The sequence below is a fragment of the Mesoplodon bidens genome (assembly GCF_964165515.1).
Source record: "Mesoplodon bidens genome assembly, chromosome: 2".
In the NCBI taxonomy this organism is placed as follows: Eukaryota; Metazoa; Chordata; class Mammalia; order Artiodactyla; family Ziphiidae; genus Mesoplodon; species Mesoplodon bidens.
The window spans coordinates 105,686,186-105,704,771 of record NC_138177.1 but is presented as its reverse complement, the minus strand read 5'-3'; the positions used below and the strand labels follow the sequence as shown (position 1 = coordinate 105,704,771).

Genomic DNA, 18,586 nt, shown 5'->3' with positions numbered 1-18,586 from the left:
CAATCACGCTTATGTAATGAAACCTCCATGAATAAAAAATTCCTAAACGACAGGGGGTTCAGAGAGCTTCTAGATTGGTAACACATCAAGGTGCTGAGAGAGTGACACACTCAGAGAGGGTATGGAAGCTCTGCACACTCTTCCTCTCCATACCTTGCCTTATGCATCTCCTCCATTTGGCTGTTCCTAAGTTGTATCCTTTATAATGAACTGGTAAACATAAGTAAAGCATTTTTCTAATTCTGTGAGTAATTCTAGCAAATTATTACATCTAATGTGGGGTAGTGGGAACTCCCAAATTTGTAGTCTGCAAGACAGAAATGTCAGTAGCCTGCCACCCTATTTGTGGCTGGCATTTCAAGTAGGGCAAGGGACTGAACCCTTAACCCATGTGGTCTGATGCTAACTCCAGGAGTTAGTATGAAAATTGAATTGAATTGTTGGACACCCATTGGTGTTGATGAATCAGATAATTGGATGGTGTAAGAAAACCCCCAGACCTTCCATTTATGGTTGATTGATTGTCAGTGAGGGTGCCATGACATTCCATGGGGAAAGAATAGTTTTTGTTTTTGTTTTTTAACAACTGGATATATATGTGCAAAAGAATGAAGTTGGATGCCTACCTTGCACCATATTGAAAAGTTAACTCACATTGGATCATAGATCTAAATTTAAGAGCTAAATTTATAAAACTCAGAAGAAAATGTGGGAGTAAGTCTTTGCAAACTTGGATTAGGCAATGGTTTCTTAGATAGGACACCAAAAGTCCAATCAACATAGGACACCAAAAGTCCAGTCAAAAATTAGAAAAATTGGACTTAACTTCATTAAAATTAAAAACTTTGGGGCTGCTAAGGATACAAACAAAAAAGTGAAAAACAACACACAGAATGTGAGAAAATATTTGTAAACCATATAACTGATGAGAGATTTTTATCCAGAATAAAGAACACTTACAACTCAACAATAAAAAGACAATGCAATTAAAAAAACAGGCAAAGGGGCTTCCCTGGTGGCGCAGTGGTTGAGAGTCCACCTGCTGATGCAGGGGACACGGGTTCATGCCCCGGTCCGGGAAGATCCCACATGCCGCAGAGCGGCTGGGCCCATGAGCCATGGCCACTGAGCCTGCGCATCTGGAGCCTGTGCTCCGCAACGGGAGAGGCCACAACAGTGAGAGGCCCGCGTGCTGCAAAAAAAAAAGAAAAAAAAAAAAACAGGCAAAGGATTTGAATAGACATTACTCCAAAGAAGATATAAAAATAACCAATAAACACATGAAAAGTTGCCCAACATCTTTAGTCAGCAGGAATATGCAAATCAAAACCACAATAGTACACATCACACCCACTAGTATGGCTATAATAAAAAAGACAGACAACAAGTGCTGGCAAGGATGTGGAGAAATCGGATTCCTCATATATTGCTAGTGGGACTGTTCAGTGGTATAGTTACTTTGTAAAACAATTTGGCAGTTTCTCAAAAAAGATAAATATAGAGTTACCATATGACCCAGAAATTCCACTTCTAAGTATAAATCCAAAAGAATTAAAATATATTTGACCCTTGAACAACATAGGTTTAAACTGCACCAGACCACTTATACTGGGATTTTTTTTCTTCAATAAATACTACTACGGTACTACACGATCTGAGGTTAGCTGAATCCACTGATGCAGAACTGCGGATAGAGAGGGCCAACTATAAAGTTATACTTCATTTTTTGACTTCCCAGGAGGTCAACACTCCCCTAAAAACGTATACATGAGTGTTCATAGCAACATTATTCATAATAGCCAAAAAGTGGAAACAACTCAAATGTCCATCAATTGATAGATCATTAAACAAAATGTGATATACCCATTCAATGAAATATTATTTGGCCATAAAAAAGAATAAAATACTGATACATGACATAACATGGATGAACCTTGAATATGTTATGCTAAGTGAAAGAAGCCAGACACAAAAGGTCAGATATTGTATGACTCCACTTATATGAAATGTCTAGAATAGGTAAACCCACAGAAACAGAAAATGATTAGTGGTTGTCAGGGGCTAGATGGGGGAAAGAGGAATGGGGAGGGACTGTTAATGAGTATAGAGTTTCTTTGGGGGCAGCAAAAACATTTTAAAATTGGAGAGCAGTGATGGTTGCACAACTCCGTGACTACACTAAAAACCATGAACTGTACACTTCAAAATAATGAATTTTATGATATGTGAATTACATGTTAATAAAATTTATTTTTCAATTCATAGACATCAACCTCAACTGGGCCCTTTACAGTGTCCAAAAATCCTACCATTATTCTAATTAGTTGCTTTCCCATTCTCCACAATTTCTTCCACTCTTCTCATACTTGCTCAATACCCCCACTTTTCCCCTCAAACTCCACAGATGACTTTGTCTCTTATGTCACAGAGAAAACAAAAACTGTCAACTAGATCTCTTCTGAATCCTTAACCCATACATCCAATTGTCTATTTGGACAATTTGTAAGTACCCAAAATCAACATGTCCAAATCTGTACTCACCACCTTCTCCTATTCTTCCTTTACAGTTTTCTGTATCATGAAAGAACACTATCATCCTTCATCATTCTGGCTCAAGCCAGAAACCTAGGAGTCAGGTCTCGTATCCAAACGTCATTTAAGTCCTGTGGGAATTCTATCTCCTAAATAACTTTGAACTTTCTCATTCCTGTTATCTCCGTCCTAGGTCAGGCTACTATCTTCTCTCACCTACACTAATAAAATAGCCTAAGTGACCCTTCACAATGTATTCTAGCTCTCTTCTAATTTATCATACTGGGGCCAAAATGGACATTAAATAAAAAAGAAAATCTAATTTTACTCCTCTGCTTAAAACCCAGGACCTTAGAACAACGGTTCTCAAACTTTAGTGTGCATAACAATCACCTAGAAAATTTGTTAAAAATTTGGATTCCTGGGTCCCATCCCCACCTTTATCCAGACTGTGATTCAATACATCTAAGGTAGAAACCAGGAATCCAAATTTTTAACAAGCACTCCAGGTAATTCTGATGCAGAGAGTTCATGGGCCACAGTTTAATAAGCACTGCCTTAAAAGTACAAAGTGTTTCATGGCCTACAAGACTCTGAATGACTTGGCCCCTCCATACTTTATCTCTTAGCATTCTCTCTTACTTTAAACTAAAGAAAAATTTCTAAGAATAAGCCAAGCTCTGCGTTACCTTAGTACTTTTGCACATACTATTCCTTCTGCCTGGCACACTCTCCTTCTTTATTTGCATTCAGCTTGATTCTATTCCTCCTTTAATGTTAAGCTTAAATACCATTTCCTCAGGAAAGTCTTCCCTGATTGTGCAGAGCACATTAGGACCTCATATTAACAACAGTTCTCAAACGATGGTCAAGATTCAGAGAGTTCATATGATCAAAACAATTTCCATAAAACTTTTTTCCGTAATTTTAATTTATAATATGGTTAAATATCAATAGATATAACCCAAATAAGCAAAAGCTCTATGGGAATCCTCAGTAATTTTTAAGGGTAAAGGGGTCCTGAAAACAAAAAGTTTGAGAACCTCTGCTCTAACCATGTATCTCATCAAAATAATTGTGGTGCAAAAAGTATTCAATCAATTATTTTTATTTACCATCTGCCTTTCCCTAAATAAACAGTTAAGTTCTCTGAAGGCAAGAACTTATGGCTAGAATCCCACAGTTAACAGAGCGTCTAGTACATAGTAGACTCTGGTTTTTTCTTTGTTTGCTTTTTAATACTTATTTATTTATTTTGGTTGCAGCAGGTCTCAGTTGGCGCATGCGGGATCTTTAGTTGCAGTGTGAGGGATCTTTTAGTTGTGGTGTGCAGACTTCTTAGTTGCAGCATGTGAACTCTTAGTTGCGGCATGCGTGCGGGATCTAGTTCCCCAACCAGGGATCGAACCCCAGCCCCCTGCATTGGGAGCACGGAGTCTTACCCACTGGACCACCAGGTAAGTCCCTGGTAGACTCTATTTGTTGTTGATATTTTTCTCATTCAGAGTCTACCATACTTCATACGTCTGGACATACACATAAATATTCAACTTTATCATTGAATATTATTTACTTCATTTAATTAATTACCTCTTGCAGAAGGCTGACATGCTCTCTCCTTTATCTTGTGCAAAATTAACTAACTTTGTATCATCCGGAACATTTTTCTCAAGTGCTATCTCAGTACCAGTGTGATTTTTCCATTTCTGAGAAGAACCATATGTCAGCTTGCCAGCAACATGTAAGTCATTGTTACCTGCCCCTCCAAAATTTAGATCATCTTCTTCATATTCATTAGAAGGGAAGGCAAATTGGAATTTTTGTGTTTGTGAAATATAATTTGTGTCTTCATTAGTGATCTTCAAATTTGATGGTAACATTTTTGACCTCTTTCTCTGACCTACAAAAATGGAATATTTTAATTACTACATGTTCTCCTGGAAAACAAATTTTCAAAATGATGATAGAGAAATTTAATAAAATTTTTCAAAACAGCTTACTAGGTAAATATGAAAAGAACAAGATAATCTGTAATACTATATGTGATTTTGAAATACAGGTAGTTGTTACTCTTATGGTATATCATAACACTACAGGATACTCAGAAATTAGTTAAGAATTAATGAAATTAAATTTGAAATTTATATTAAACCTACATTATAAAATAGGTTTAATTTCTGACCCACAGAAATAACCATAATTATAATGTTTAAGTATTTATCTACTACAAATGATATAATTGTATAATTATGAAGATTTAAAATTTTATATAAATAATTTATACACAAAAATACAGTAACCAATCATATAAAATGTTACTGAATAGATTCAGTATTAAAATACATGACACAATGCTTTTAAATTTATAATCTTGTTTCTAAAATTAAGATAAAGGAATGCTTTCATCAAGGTGACAGAATTTTAAAGGTGTCTTTACAGAGACTTTATCTGAAAGGTTTGGAAGGAGTCTGGAGGCCTCATTAGGGCTAATTTTTTTTTTTTTTTTTTTTTTTTTGCGGTACACGGGCCTCTCACTGTTGTGGCCTCTCCCGCTGTGGAGCACAGGTTCTGGACACACAGGCTCAGCAGCCATGGCTCATGGGTCTAGCCACTCCGTGGTATGTGGGATCTTCGCGGACCGGGGCACGAACTTGTGTCCCCTGCATTGGCAGGCGGACTCTCAACCACTGCGCCACCAAGGAAGCCCATGGCTTAAATTTGCTTTATCATTTAGGTGTACATACTATACTACTACAAATATGTATTATATATGGGTGTGTATTCTATTATAACATATAAGAGAATTATCATATTTTATATATGTAATAATTCTACATATGATTTGGTACATACAAGAGTATATAATATGTATTTTCATATATAAAATATATTAAAATTATGAAGCTTAATAATAAAATGTACATGCATGAACCTACCACTCAATTTAAAAATCAGTTTTACCAACAATATCACATTAGACCACATATACTGTTTGAGTGTGCTTGTTTTCTAGCTTTGTAAAGATGGTAACAAACTATATATAATCTGCATCTTGTTTTTTTCACTCAATATATTTCATGAATCTGGTTTCCTAAATGAGAGGATCCTACCTTTAGTAAAGGATAAGGCAAAAACTAAATAGCACTGACAATTTTCACGGTAAGAGGAAACAAATTCACAGAACAATATAACAGGTATGTGTGATAGTATATTTTATGCATATAATATAAATATGTATGTATATGTAAGTATGGAGAGGGAAAATGTTTCAGATTTTAAGATTTGCTAAGCACTATTTTGAATGGGTCTCTAACTTTCATTTTATTCCATTAAAATAAAAGAATTAATATTTCAATATTAGACTTTTTTACATTGAAACGAGCTGAATGGGTTTGGCTTCCCAAAAAATATGTGACAATTTACCTAACAGTTTATGACTTTCTATTTCTTCCTCTAATGCTTGAGTCTCTGGAATTTCCGAAATCAGTGGAGCAGGTGGCAGAAACCAATCCAAAGATTTTTCATTGTCTGGATGGCTATATAAAATATAAAAGTATGAATATATGTTAATAAAGATATAACATCAGAAATTATGTATTTATTGAGAGGCATACAGCAGAAGCAAGAAAAACTACAATCTTGCAGCCTGTGGAACAAAAACCACATTCACAGAAAGACAGACACGATGAAAAGGCAGAGGGCTATGTACCAGATGAAGGAACAAGATAAAACCCCAGAAAAACAACTAAATGAAGTGGAGATAGGCAACCTTCCAGAAAAAGGATTCAGAATAATGATAGTGAAGATGATCCAGGACCTCAGAAAAAGAATGGAGGCAAAGATCGAGAAGATGCAAGAAATGTTTAACAAAGACCTAGAAGAATTAAAGAACAAACAGAGATGAATAATACAATAACTAAAATGAAAAATATACTAGAAGGAATCAATAGCAGAATAACTGAGGCAGAAGAACAGATAGGTGACCTGGAAGACAGAATGGTGGAATTCACTGCTGCGGAACAGAATAAAGAAAAAAGAATGAAAAGAAATGAAGACAGCCTAAGAGACCTCTGAGACAACATTAAACGCAACAACATTCGCATTATAGGGGTCCCAGAAGGAGAAGAGAGAGAGAACGGACCTGAGAAAATATCTGAAGTGATTATAGTCAAAATCTTCCCTAACATGGGAAAGGAAATAGCCACCCAAGTCCATGAAATGCAGTGAGTCCCATACAGGAGAGACCCAAGGAGAAATATGCCAAGACACATAGTAATCAAATTGGCAAAAATTAAAGACAAAGAAAAATTACTGAAAGTAGCAAGGGAAAAATGACAAATAACATACAAGGGAACTCCCATAAGGTTAACAGCTGATTTCCAAGCAGAAACGCTACAAGCCAGAAAGGAGTGGCATGAAATATTTAAAGTGATGAAAGGGAAGAAACTAAAACCAAGATTACTCTACCTAGCAAGGATCTCATTCAGATTCGATGGAGAAATCAAAAGCTTTACAGACAAGCAAAAGCTAAGAGAATTCAGCACCACCAAACCAGCTCTACAACAAGTGCTAAAGGAACTTCTCTAAGTGGGAAACGCGAGAAGAAAAGGACCTACGAAAACAAACCCAAAACAATTAAGAAAATGGTAGGGCTTCCCTGGTGGCACAGTGGTTGAGAGTCCACCTGCCGATGCAGGGGACATGGATTCAGGCTCCGGTCTGGGAAGATCCCACATGCCGCACAGCGGCTGGGCCCGTGAGCCATGGCCACTGAGCCTGTGCATCCGGAGCCTGTGCTCCGCAACGGGAGAGGCCGCAACAGTGAGAGGCCCATGTACCGCAAAAAAAAAAAGAAAATTGTAATAGGAACATACATATCAATAATTACCTTAAACATGAATGGATTAAATGCTCCAACCAAAAAACACAGGCTCGCTGAATAGACACAAAAACAAGACCCATATCTATGTTATCTACAAGAGATCCACTTCACACCCAGGGACACGTACAGACTGAAAGTGAGGGGATTGAAAAAGATATTCCATGCAAATGGACATCAAAAGAAACCTGGAGTAGCAATACTCATATCAGATAAAATAGACTTTAAAATAAAGAATGTGACAAGAGACAAGGAAGGACACCTCGATACCACAACCAGACAAAGATACTACAAAAAAAGAAAATTACAGACCAATATTACTGATGAATATATATGCAAAAATCCTCAACAAAATACTAGCAAACAGAATCAAACAAAACAACACGTTAAAAGGTTCATGATCACACCATGATCAAGTGGGATTTATCCCAGGGGTGCAAGGATTCTTAAATATACACAAATCAATCAATGTGATATACCATATTAACAAATTGAAGAAGAAAAACCATATGATCATCTCAATAGATCCAGAAAAAGCTTTTCACAAAATTCAACACCCATTTATGATAAAAACTCTCCAGAATATGGGCATAGAGGGAACCTACCTCAACATAATAAAGGCCATGTACAACAAACCCACAGCAAACATCATTCTCAATGGTGAAAAACTGAAAGCATTTCCTCTAAGATCAGGAACAAGACAAGGATGTCCACTCTCACAGCTATTATTCAACATAGTTTTGGAAGTCCTAGCCATGGCAATCAGAGAAGAAAAAGAAATAAAAGGAACCCAAACTGGAAAAGAAGAAGTAAAGCTGTCACTGTTTGCAGATGACATGATACTATACATAGAGAATCCTAAAGATGCTACCAGAAAACTACTAGAGCTAATCAATGAATTTGGTAAAGTAGCAGGATACAAAATTAATGCACAGAAATCTCTGGCATTCCTGTACACTAATGATGAAAAATCTGAAAGAGAAATTAAGGAAACACTCCCAATTACCATTGCAACAAAAAGAATAAACTACCTAGGAATAAACCTACCTAGGGAGACGAAAGACCTGTATGCAGAAAATTATAAGACACTGATGAAAGAAATTAAAGATGATACAAACAGATGGAGAGATATACCATGTTCTTGGATTGGAAGAATCAATATTGTGAAAATGACTATACTACACAAAGCAATCTACAGATTCAATGCAGTCCCTATCAAATTACCAATGGCATTTTTACAGAACTAGAACAAAAAATCTTAAAATTTGTACAGAGACACAAAAGACCCCGAACAGCCAAAGCAGTCTTGAGGGAAAAAAACGGAGCTGGATGAACCAGACTCCCTGACTTCAGACTATACTACAAAGCTACAGTAATCCAGACAATATGGTACTGGCACAAAAACAGAAACATAGATCATTAGAACAGGATAGAGAGCCCAGAGATAAACCCACGCACCTACAGTCAACTAATCTATGACAAAGGAGGCAAGGATATACAATGGAGAAAAGACAGTCTCTTCAATAAGTGGTTCTGGGAAAACTGGACAGCTACATGTAAAAGAATAAAATTAGAACACTCCCTAACACCATACACAAAAATAAACTCAAAATGGATTAGAGACCTAAATGTAAGACCGGACACTATAAAACTCTTAGAGGAAAACACAGGAAGAACACTCTGACATAAATCACAGCAAGATCTTTTTTGATCCACCTCCTAAAGTAATGGAAATAAAAACAAAAATAAACAAATTGGACATAATGAAACTTAAATGCTTTTGCACAGCAAAGGAAACCATAAACAAGATGAAAAGACAACCCTCAGAATGGGAGAAAATATTTTCAAACGAATCAACAGACAAAGGATTAATCTCCAAAACATATAAACAGCTCCTGCAGCTCAATATTAAAAAAACAAACAACCCAATCCAAAAATGGGCAGAAGACCTAAATAGACATATCTCCAAAGAAGACATACAGATGGCCAAGAAACACATGAAAAGCTGCTCAACATCACTAATTATTAGAGAAATGCAAATCAAAACTACAATGAGGTATTACCTCACAGCAGTTAGAATGGGCATCATCAGAAAATCTACAAACAACAAATGCTGGAGAGGGTGTGGAGAAAAGGGAACCCTCTTGCACTGTTGGTGGGAATGTAAATTGATACAGCCACTATGGAGAACAGTATGGAGGTTTCTTAAAAAACTAAAAATAAAATTACCATATGACCCAGCAATCCCACTACTGGGCATGTACCCAGAGAAAACCATAATTCAATAAAACACATGCACCCCAATGTTCATTGCAGCACTATTTACAATAGCCAGGTCATGGAAGCAATCTAAATGCCCATCAACAGATGAATGGATAAAGAAGATGTGGTCCATATATACCATGGACTATTACTCAGTCATAAAAAGGAATGAAATTGGGTCATTTGTAGAGACGTGGATGAATCTAGAGACTGTCATACAGAGTGAAGTAAGTCAGAAAGAGTAAAACAAATATCGTATATTAACGCATATATGTGGAACCTAGAATATGGTACAGATGAACCGGTTTGCAGAGCAGAAATTGAGACACAGATGTAGAGAACAAACGTAAGGACACCAAGGGGGAAAAGTGGCGGGGGGATGGGGATGGTGGTGGGATGAGCTGGGAGATTGGGACTGACATGTATACACTGATGTGTATAAAATGGATAACTAATAAGAACCTGCTGTATAAAAAGGTAAATAAAATTCAAAAATTCAAAAGAAAAAGATTTACACAGCCTATGAACAAATAAATGTAATCATGGCCTACCTTAAATGTTTTGTAATACCTCTCCATATGTGTTTTTTAAAATGTGAATTCTCAGAGCCATAAAAACTAAAATAAAATAATTTTATTTAAGAAAAAAAAAGAAACTATGTATTTATTAATGAAACATTACTCAATTACAGACTCTTAAACTTAATATACTACCTTTCTGCGGTGACTTTGACTTATCCCTATATAGCAGCATTCTTTTTTTCCTTGTGTGTCATGTAATTAATGACACTGCTATGCGAGATATGCTACCTAAATAATGGCTATAACTCCATTTTCTTTTCTCCAATTCAAATGCTTGTGACAGGAATCTTAAATCTGCTTCAATATGAAAAAGAAAGTAGTAAATCATTCTGAAACTTTAGCATCTTAACCAATACAAGTAACAAATTACTGATGATACACCTGACATCTAATCATGGGTCACAAGTGTCTAAATGACACCAGTATTGGTATTCTAGAGTACTCCTAAAACATTATTACAAATTAATGTCTTAACCCAAATATTCTTGGTCCAGAACCATCTATAACCACGGAATATCCAAGAAAACAGTTGAAACTGACAATCACTTTGTAAACCTACAGTAACTGATGAGATTTTTGTCACCCTGTTTGCATTGTTAACTACAGTTCCTTATCTTTCAACTGTGATCCTATTAATAGATAATGTTTTAATGTTTCCTTTCCAACCAAAGTTGGCTTGTCCTTAATTAGAAGAAAAAGGTAAGTGTCAGGTAACAAAATAAAGTTGAGAAGAATACCACATAAACTGTCTAAGCCAAGTCCCAAGGATTTTATGATTTTTTCTTCTCTCTTTATTTAGGATTTTAAACTCCCAGAAGTGAGAGGCCCAGTCTTTCAATTTTCTGCCTCACAGCTCCTCAAACATAGCTACTACATCTCTATTTTCTAAATCAAAAATCTGCAACACATCACCTGACAATGTCTGACAGATTGTCTGACGATACACCAAAGCAACTGAAATTTAGGACTATGTCACAGAGTCCCCAAGATCACTGCCAGGGTCAATGATTCCCTAGGACAACTTACAGGACTCAGCATATAGTCCTACTGATGACTGTGGGGTGAAGTCCAGGGGAAACCAGGCACAAGCTTCCAAAGGTCCCCTCCCACTAGAGTAACACAAGATGTGCTTAATTCCCCCAAAAACAAGTTGTGACAACACACATGAAATGTCGCCAACAAAGGAAGTCATTAGAGACTTAATGCCCAGGGTTTTTACTGAGGGCTATTCATGTAGGCATCCCTCTCTGGCACATACCTAAATTCCAGATTCCCAGAAGAGCAGATGTTCATTATAAACCCCCCCAGCTTTTTTTTTTTTTTTTTTTTTTTTGCGGTACGCAGGCCTCTCACTGTTGTGGCCGCTCCCGTTGTGGAGCACAGGCTCTGGACGCACAGGCTCAGCGGCCATGGCTCACGGACCTAGCTGCTCCACGGCATGTGGGATCTTTCCGGACCGGGGCATGAACCCGTGTCCCCTGCATTGGCAGACGGACTCTCAACCACTGCGCCACCAGGGAAGCCCTAAACCACGTTATTTTTATAAACAGTTTTTACACAGTGAGCTAATTTATCAGTTAACGGTAGGAATCTTCCTAAAATCCAAGTTCTCAGACTCCAGCCAGAGGCCAACCTTACAAGTAGGCCTTTTCAAAGATAGTGGTTTGGGCCTGGTATATTAACTCTTTTCTGCACAGAGACTATTCCTGAAAATCCAAGAAAGATGTTAACAAGATACAAAAAGCACACATCTAGCTCTCTATTCAGCCTCCCCATAAAATCAAATCTTCTTTGATTTCTGTATTTTCCAGAGGTGTCATCATTCTCCCCATCACCCAGAATCCAAGCCATAGTACAGTCTTTTACCCACTATATCCAGACACATACTGTCTCTTATTGCATCTTCCTTATAAAGCTTCTTGAATACATCGCTTCCTTGTATTTCCATTAGCACTATCCTAATCAAGGCTCTAAGCAACTTAGGTCTGATTGAGAACAATAGTGTTTTAATTGACCTCACTGCCTCTGGGCTTTCTCTCTATATTTCATATACTCCTATCGCATTAATTTGGAATTGTTTTCATGTTATTCCATTCAAAATCCTTCAATGGCTTCTAAATAACACCAAACTTTCTAGAGGCCTTAGGTCATGTTACAGTTTCAATTCTCCTACATGTCCCTTATAGTACAGACCAAAGTGAACTACTTGTATACCAAACAGATAATACATTCTGTCCCTCCTTATCTTTGTTCAAAACTATTTTCTTTATTTGGCTTACCCCTATACCCGACACTACCCCTATATCCAACTACAGAAGTTCAACTGTTTTTTTTTCGTTCATTAATCAATTCAACAATTATTTACTGAGTACTGTGTGCCAGGCATTGTTTTAGGCAGCAGAGCGTATGCTCACTCAAAATCCATTTCTAATCTTACATTCACAAAATCAGGGAACTAGATCCCACATGTATGCTGCAACTAAGAGTCCGTATACCACAGCAAATGAGCCCACGTGCCACAACTAAGGAGCCTGCCTGCCGCAATTAAGACCCGGTGCAACCAAATAAATAAATAAATATTTTTTTTTAAAAAAGAATTATCCAGTCCTTCAAGGCCTGAAGTCTCCCCCAACTACCATAAAGCCTGACCTAAACAGTCTGGGCCAAGTCTCTCTCCAAATCTGAAATTTCTTTGCATAAATATATGCTTATAATTTGCTTTGCACTTTTTTTTTTTGTATTGTTAGAAGAGCAACCATATGTTCCAAATTTGCCCAGGTCAGTCTTGATTAACACCTGTTGCTTCATTTGGCTGTACTCTTTCACTCTTAAAAGTGTCCCAGTCTGAATTACATGGTCACATTATTTATGAATGACCTTTCTATATGTGTATTTAACCTCAAATAGGCTTTAAGTTTTTTAAAGTAAAAGTCTGTTTCATTCTTTTTATATCCCTTTCAGCATTCAGTCAATATTTCAATTAATATTTGAATGAATGGAAGAATAAATGAAGCAGTAAATAATTTACTCAATGCTTCATTAAAAAGGGTAATACGATAGAACAAATACATAGAAAACTTAGAATTAAAGTGATTCACATGTGAAAATCCATAAAAGCCAGTATTTAACAGACTCCCTATTCCCCATTCATATTTCCTTTGGTACCACATCTTTATTTCCACCCCTACTTCCTGCCTGCACTGAATCTGCCTATCACACTTGGCCTTTGGCACACTGCCCTTTCTGTTTCCAAAAGGTGCCATCATCACTCCTTGTCCTGAGCTACTCTTTGACTATTACTTTCAGTGTTTACTTTAGCCAAAAAATAATCTGAACAAACCAGAAATGCAAATGAATGAAAGCCAAATAGACAAGAATCTACTCTGTTTTTAAAATTGTAACATGTAACATGTTAAACTTCAGTTACTCCTTTATATCTGAATTCCATGTTTACCAAGCATATACCTGAAATAACATTCTGTTGATCCCTCATTTTTTATTTATAAATTTACCAGAGAGAAAACTAAAATGTCCTAAAAATCAAAAACACTTAAGCAATATACTGTTATCATTCTTTAAAGCAGACTTACTTTTCAGCTTCATCTGTTTTGTCAAAAAACAAATTATCCAAGGAAAACAAGGAGTCATTTGATTTCAGCATTGTTAAAAACTGGACTTTGTCACAAATCTAAAAAATAACCCAAAAAAAAGTAGTTTATATTCTATTTACAAAGATGTAGAAACAAAATTTCTGGATCCATAAACTATAATCATTAATTTCCCAAAATAACCACAGATAGCCTTTCAGCAACATCTTTTGTAACTTCCTCCAAAGTGCTTAAATATTCAAATACATTATTCTCTGTTCTCCACTCATTCATACATATTCACATATGTACCTCTCTCCATTCTGCACCAATGCTTAAGAGTGTGTTTTCATCCATTCTCCACCTGACAAATTCCTACCCATTCTTAATGGCACAGGTCAAATGCCATTTCTTCTTCAAAGGTTTCTCTGAATTACCCAAAAGCAGAATTAATGGCTCTTTTCGGGCTCCTAAAATACTTTGTTCATACCATTATTTTTGAGTTATGATAGTGTATTTTATTGTGAATGTGTGTGTTTCTAACAATATGCTGTGTACATATGCAGGGATTTCCTTCAAAATCAAGGGATAGAGTAGATTTGCTTCAAAATAAAGAGAGAAATGTTGAGGGTTATTGATGAAACAAGATTGGCAATGAGTTGATAATTGCTAAAGCTACATAATAGGTACGTGGAGTTCCTCAATGTTTATTTTTATATATGTTTGAATTCATCAAAATAAACAAATTTACTAGTTTAACATATATATGTATGTTTACATTATATTACATAACATATATATAAATGTTTACATTCCTTTTTAAAAAGATAATTTTTACATCCAAAGATGTTATCTAAATGTAAAGGATAAAAACACTCAGCACTGGCTACCTCGGAATATAGCAAAAATCTAGGGCTGAACAAAGCCTCAAATTTAACAGGAGACAGTAGAACTATTTCTACAGATACATACATTGTAATTCTTCCCCCTGCACATCAACACTACATCTCAACTTTTTTCTAATTTCTGAAACATGATATAAGATTCTATATGACAAAACATGAAATCAGACGCACATACCATAAAATATAAAATCACATTTCTATTTATTCTGTGATAGTTAATACATTGCAAAGCTTTCCTTAGGATGGAAACTAAAATCAGACACTATATGAGCGCCATCTCGTGGAGAAATCCATATTACCAACTCAGAGCAGTGTGTGTGTATGTATGTTTGTATGTAGGTATGTACCTATTTATTGATCGATTGATTGATTGCTGCACCAGGGAAGTCCAGTCCCTTCAATTTTGAGTCCTCCCTGATGTGATAGTGAAACACACGTGGAAGTATGTGGGGGAAAGAGGAACGCTTCCACATGCACCCCTTGACAAAATGCTACTAACAAGAGGGCTAAATTTGATTACATTAGGACTGTTCTTACTTTATCAGAATACTGTGGGGTTTTTCATTGGTTTAGTTATTGGGCTTTTCCCCTTTCCACCTGTTTAGCTTAGTCGTCCTCTTCATTCTTCTCAATTTATTAATCGCTTAGTCACCAACAAAAAGAAACAGTAAAGTTGAAACAAATTAGCCTGGTTCTATAAATGTCTAAAACAACTTAATTATGTGGACAATAGAAGCCTAGGATAACAGGGTGGGAGGCAGAAGGGAGTCACTCAGAAATTGCTAACTGGAGTCTTTAACAACTTATTTAAGTAAAGAATTTCAGAAGCTGAAAACAATTACCCGATAAAGTATAAATAAAAATGCCAATCATGTTTCTATATTATCCAAAAAGTAACAAATAAAATATTCCCTTTCTAGTCTTAGGAAAATTATATAATTTTAAACAACAAAAAGAGTTTTCCAAATTAAAACACTCCAGACCACTTTTATATGGTACCTCAGAATTTAAGTAGAAACTCTTAAGGCTGACACGCACATGTTTGAACTCTGTATTCTAAAAGAAGCTGCAAACAAAACAATAAAACTGCAAATTAAAAATATTTCTTTCCGAAAAAAATTATTTCATAAATTAATCTAAAAACCTCCTATATAAACAGCAAATATTTTCAAGAGAACTTTTGATTTGACTCCTAGTTCTGGTATAAAAGAGGATATAACTTGTTTGGGTCCAGAATAAAAACATTATGTATATATTTTAGTTCTGATGCAGTCCTGCGAAAGAAAACCTCCTTTATCTAAAATACTCCATCCCCATACTTTGCATTATTTTTCTTCACAGCACTAATTTATAACTGTTCAGTTGTTTATCTTTCTCCCTGTAGAGGAAGCAGGGACTTTTTACTCATTAATGTATTCCTATAACCCAGAACAGTGCCTGATACATAGCAGATGGTCCATAACAATTCACTGTGGAATAAATACATTAGCAATGTTCAGTTTATAAAAATAATTTTTAATAAAAATAATTTTCCGTCAATTCTGAGGCTTAAAATTTTACCCTCCAATCTTTAATATTCAGTTTAAAAATGAGATTTGTTTTTCTAATTCAGGATTCACGTAATCAAATCATGAAGGTTCTAAAAGACCGTGGGATTCAGCACTTGAATTATGTAAATAAATATATTTTTCTAAACATAGGTCCTACAAGGGACGTTACCATATTTCAATATGAGTTTGTTATTGTAGGAGATGATAGATTTTGGATTAATTAATTTTAAGTTTTAGGTTTAGAGTCAGATTTTCTAAGTTTCCACATTAGATTACTCTTTACAAAGTTCTAGTTTCAGCATGTGGTATAAAATTATGTTTTCTTTTTTTAAGTGCTTGCTTCTGCTCTAACTAATAACTCTTAAAATATTTAAACTGTTTCTGTAACTACATAATTTGTTGATTGTTGAAATGACCTGCACCTTACCTAATTATTTTAGTGACAATTTAGCATCTTCTTACCTTCTATAATCCTTATTGTATAAGATGTTCAGATCTATTAGTTATCTCTTACAATTTTTACTCTCAGAAATATACTTATTTCTAAAGTGCAGAAACCCAGATACGAAATATTGATTTGCCAGAAACCGGTAATCAGTGAAGACTCAGACCAACATTCACTGGAAAAACCAACCATCACAAATGACTGCAGGGAATTTGACAAAGTAAGAGAATGAACGTGGGAACAAATTAATACCCCGAGTCTCGGCCGAGAGGTCCTTACAGTTGGAGCGCCTGATCTCCACCACGTCCCCGGGGGACCCACGGGGCCGGGAAGTTCCAGCAGGAACCGAATCTGGGTCTGAAGAAAAAAATACCCCCGTGATGTTCCCTAAATCCGAGAACGCCCACCCCAGACTCGCGGGCGCAGGGTGGAAGACTTCCGGCCGGGTGAGTGGCCGAGACCCGAGCGCGGGCGCCGGCACCGGGCCCGCGGGGCTGCAGGTCGCGTCGCTGTGGACACGCGGATACACGCGCGCTGGCCACCAGCTCCCGCCCCGGGAGGGAAACACACTTGGAAGTAAACATGGGGGGGCTCCAGGAGCCATCAAAGCAAAAGAGTGCGCCAGCCGGCCCCTCAAGAGGCGGAGCCGCCTCAGGCCTCGCCCGCCCCTTCTGACGCGAAGGCGGCTAAGGAGCCGCGCGGGCTGGGGTCGCTGTCGGGGTCGCGCCGGCGGTCCTACACCTCGCCGCGCCCGTCGGCTGTCGCCCGACACTCTGCTGGGAAGCTCAACCACTTCCCCACGGCCACCCTGACCCCTCTCCCCGCGGGGTCCCCGTTCTCCCGTCCCTTCCTCCCTGTGAGACGCAACAGGCCCCAGTCCCCACCTTCCCCAGCTGCCGTCCCAGCTGCCCGCTCTCCCCTTCCCGCCGGCCCTCAGAGCCGAGCACCTATTCACCGGTCTCCGGAGGACCCCCAGCCTGGCTAAGCCGAGCTCCAAGCAATGGATCGCCAGGGCCCCCAACCTTCCCTCCTCTCCTTTTCTCCAGAAGTTTGTAATTCCTTTTTAATATATGGCTCTCAGGGTACTGTGGCTTATTCTTATTGAATAGAAATCTTAATCCTTCCCCCAGCTCTTGGTAACTCTACTTTCCCTCCTGAAGAATTTGCTTATCCTACGTACCTCATATAAGTGAACTTACAGTATTGTCCTGTGTCTGGTTTATGTCATTTAGCATAATGTTTGCAAAGTTCATCCATGTTGTCGCAAGTATCAGAATTTCATTCCTTTTTAAGGCTGCGTATTCCATTTGTATGTGTATACCACATTTTGTTTATCCCTTCAGCCACGGATGAACATTTGTGTTGTTTCCAACCTTTTAGCTATTGTGAATAAATGCAGCTATAAAAATTGTAAAAATCTGTTCTGGAACTTATGGTTACCAGGGGGGAAGGGTGGAGGGAAGGAATAGTTACGGAGTTTGGGATTGATATGTACATACTGCTGTATTTTAAATGGATAACCAACAAGGACCTACTGTATAGCACAGGGAGCTCTGCTCAATATTATGTAACAACCTAAATGGGAAAAAAATTTGAAAAAGAATAGATGCACGTATATGTATAACTGAATCACTTTGCTGTACACCTGAAATTAACACAACATTGTTAATCAACTATACTCCGATACAAAATATTTTTTTTTTTTTTTTTTGCGGTACGCGGGCCTCTCACTGTTGTGGCCTCTTCCGTTGCGGAGCACAGGCTCCGGACGCGCAAGCTCAGCGGCCATGGCTCACGGGCCTAGCCACTCCACGGCATGTGGGATCTTCCCGGACCGGGGCACGA

At 37.3% G+C, this 18,586-nt stretch overlaps 1 protein-coding gene across 1 annotated transcript in view; it reads right to left on the bottom strand.

Moving 5' to 3' along the window:
• HFM1 (helicase for meiosis 1) overlaps nucleotides 1–14,029 on the bottom strand; it is a 132,092-nt gene extending 118,063 nt beyond the window's left edge. Inside the window, exons 1-3 of the mRNA XM_081224097.1 lie at nucleotides 13,845–14,029; nucleotides 5,956–6,068; nucleotides 4,123–4,432 (exon numbers count right to left, since the gene is read on the bottom strand). Coding sequence (XP_081080223.1) covers nucleotides 4,123–4,432; nucleotides 5,956–6,068; nucleotides 13,845–13,915 — 494 coding nt within the window. The 5' untranslated portion in view covers nucleotides 13,916–14,029. The remainder of the gene's footprint in view (nucleotides 1–4,122; nucleotides 4,433–5,955; nucleotides 6,069–13,844) is intronic.
• Nucleotides 14,030–18,586: the final 4,557 nt, after the last annotated feature.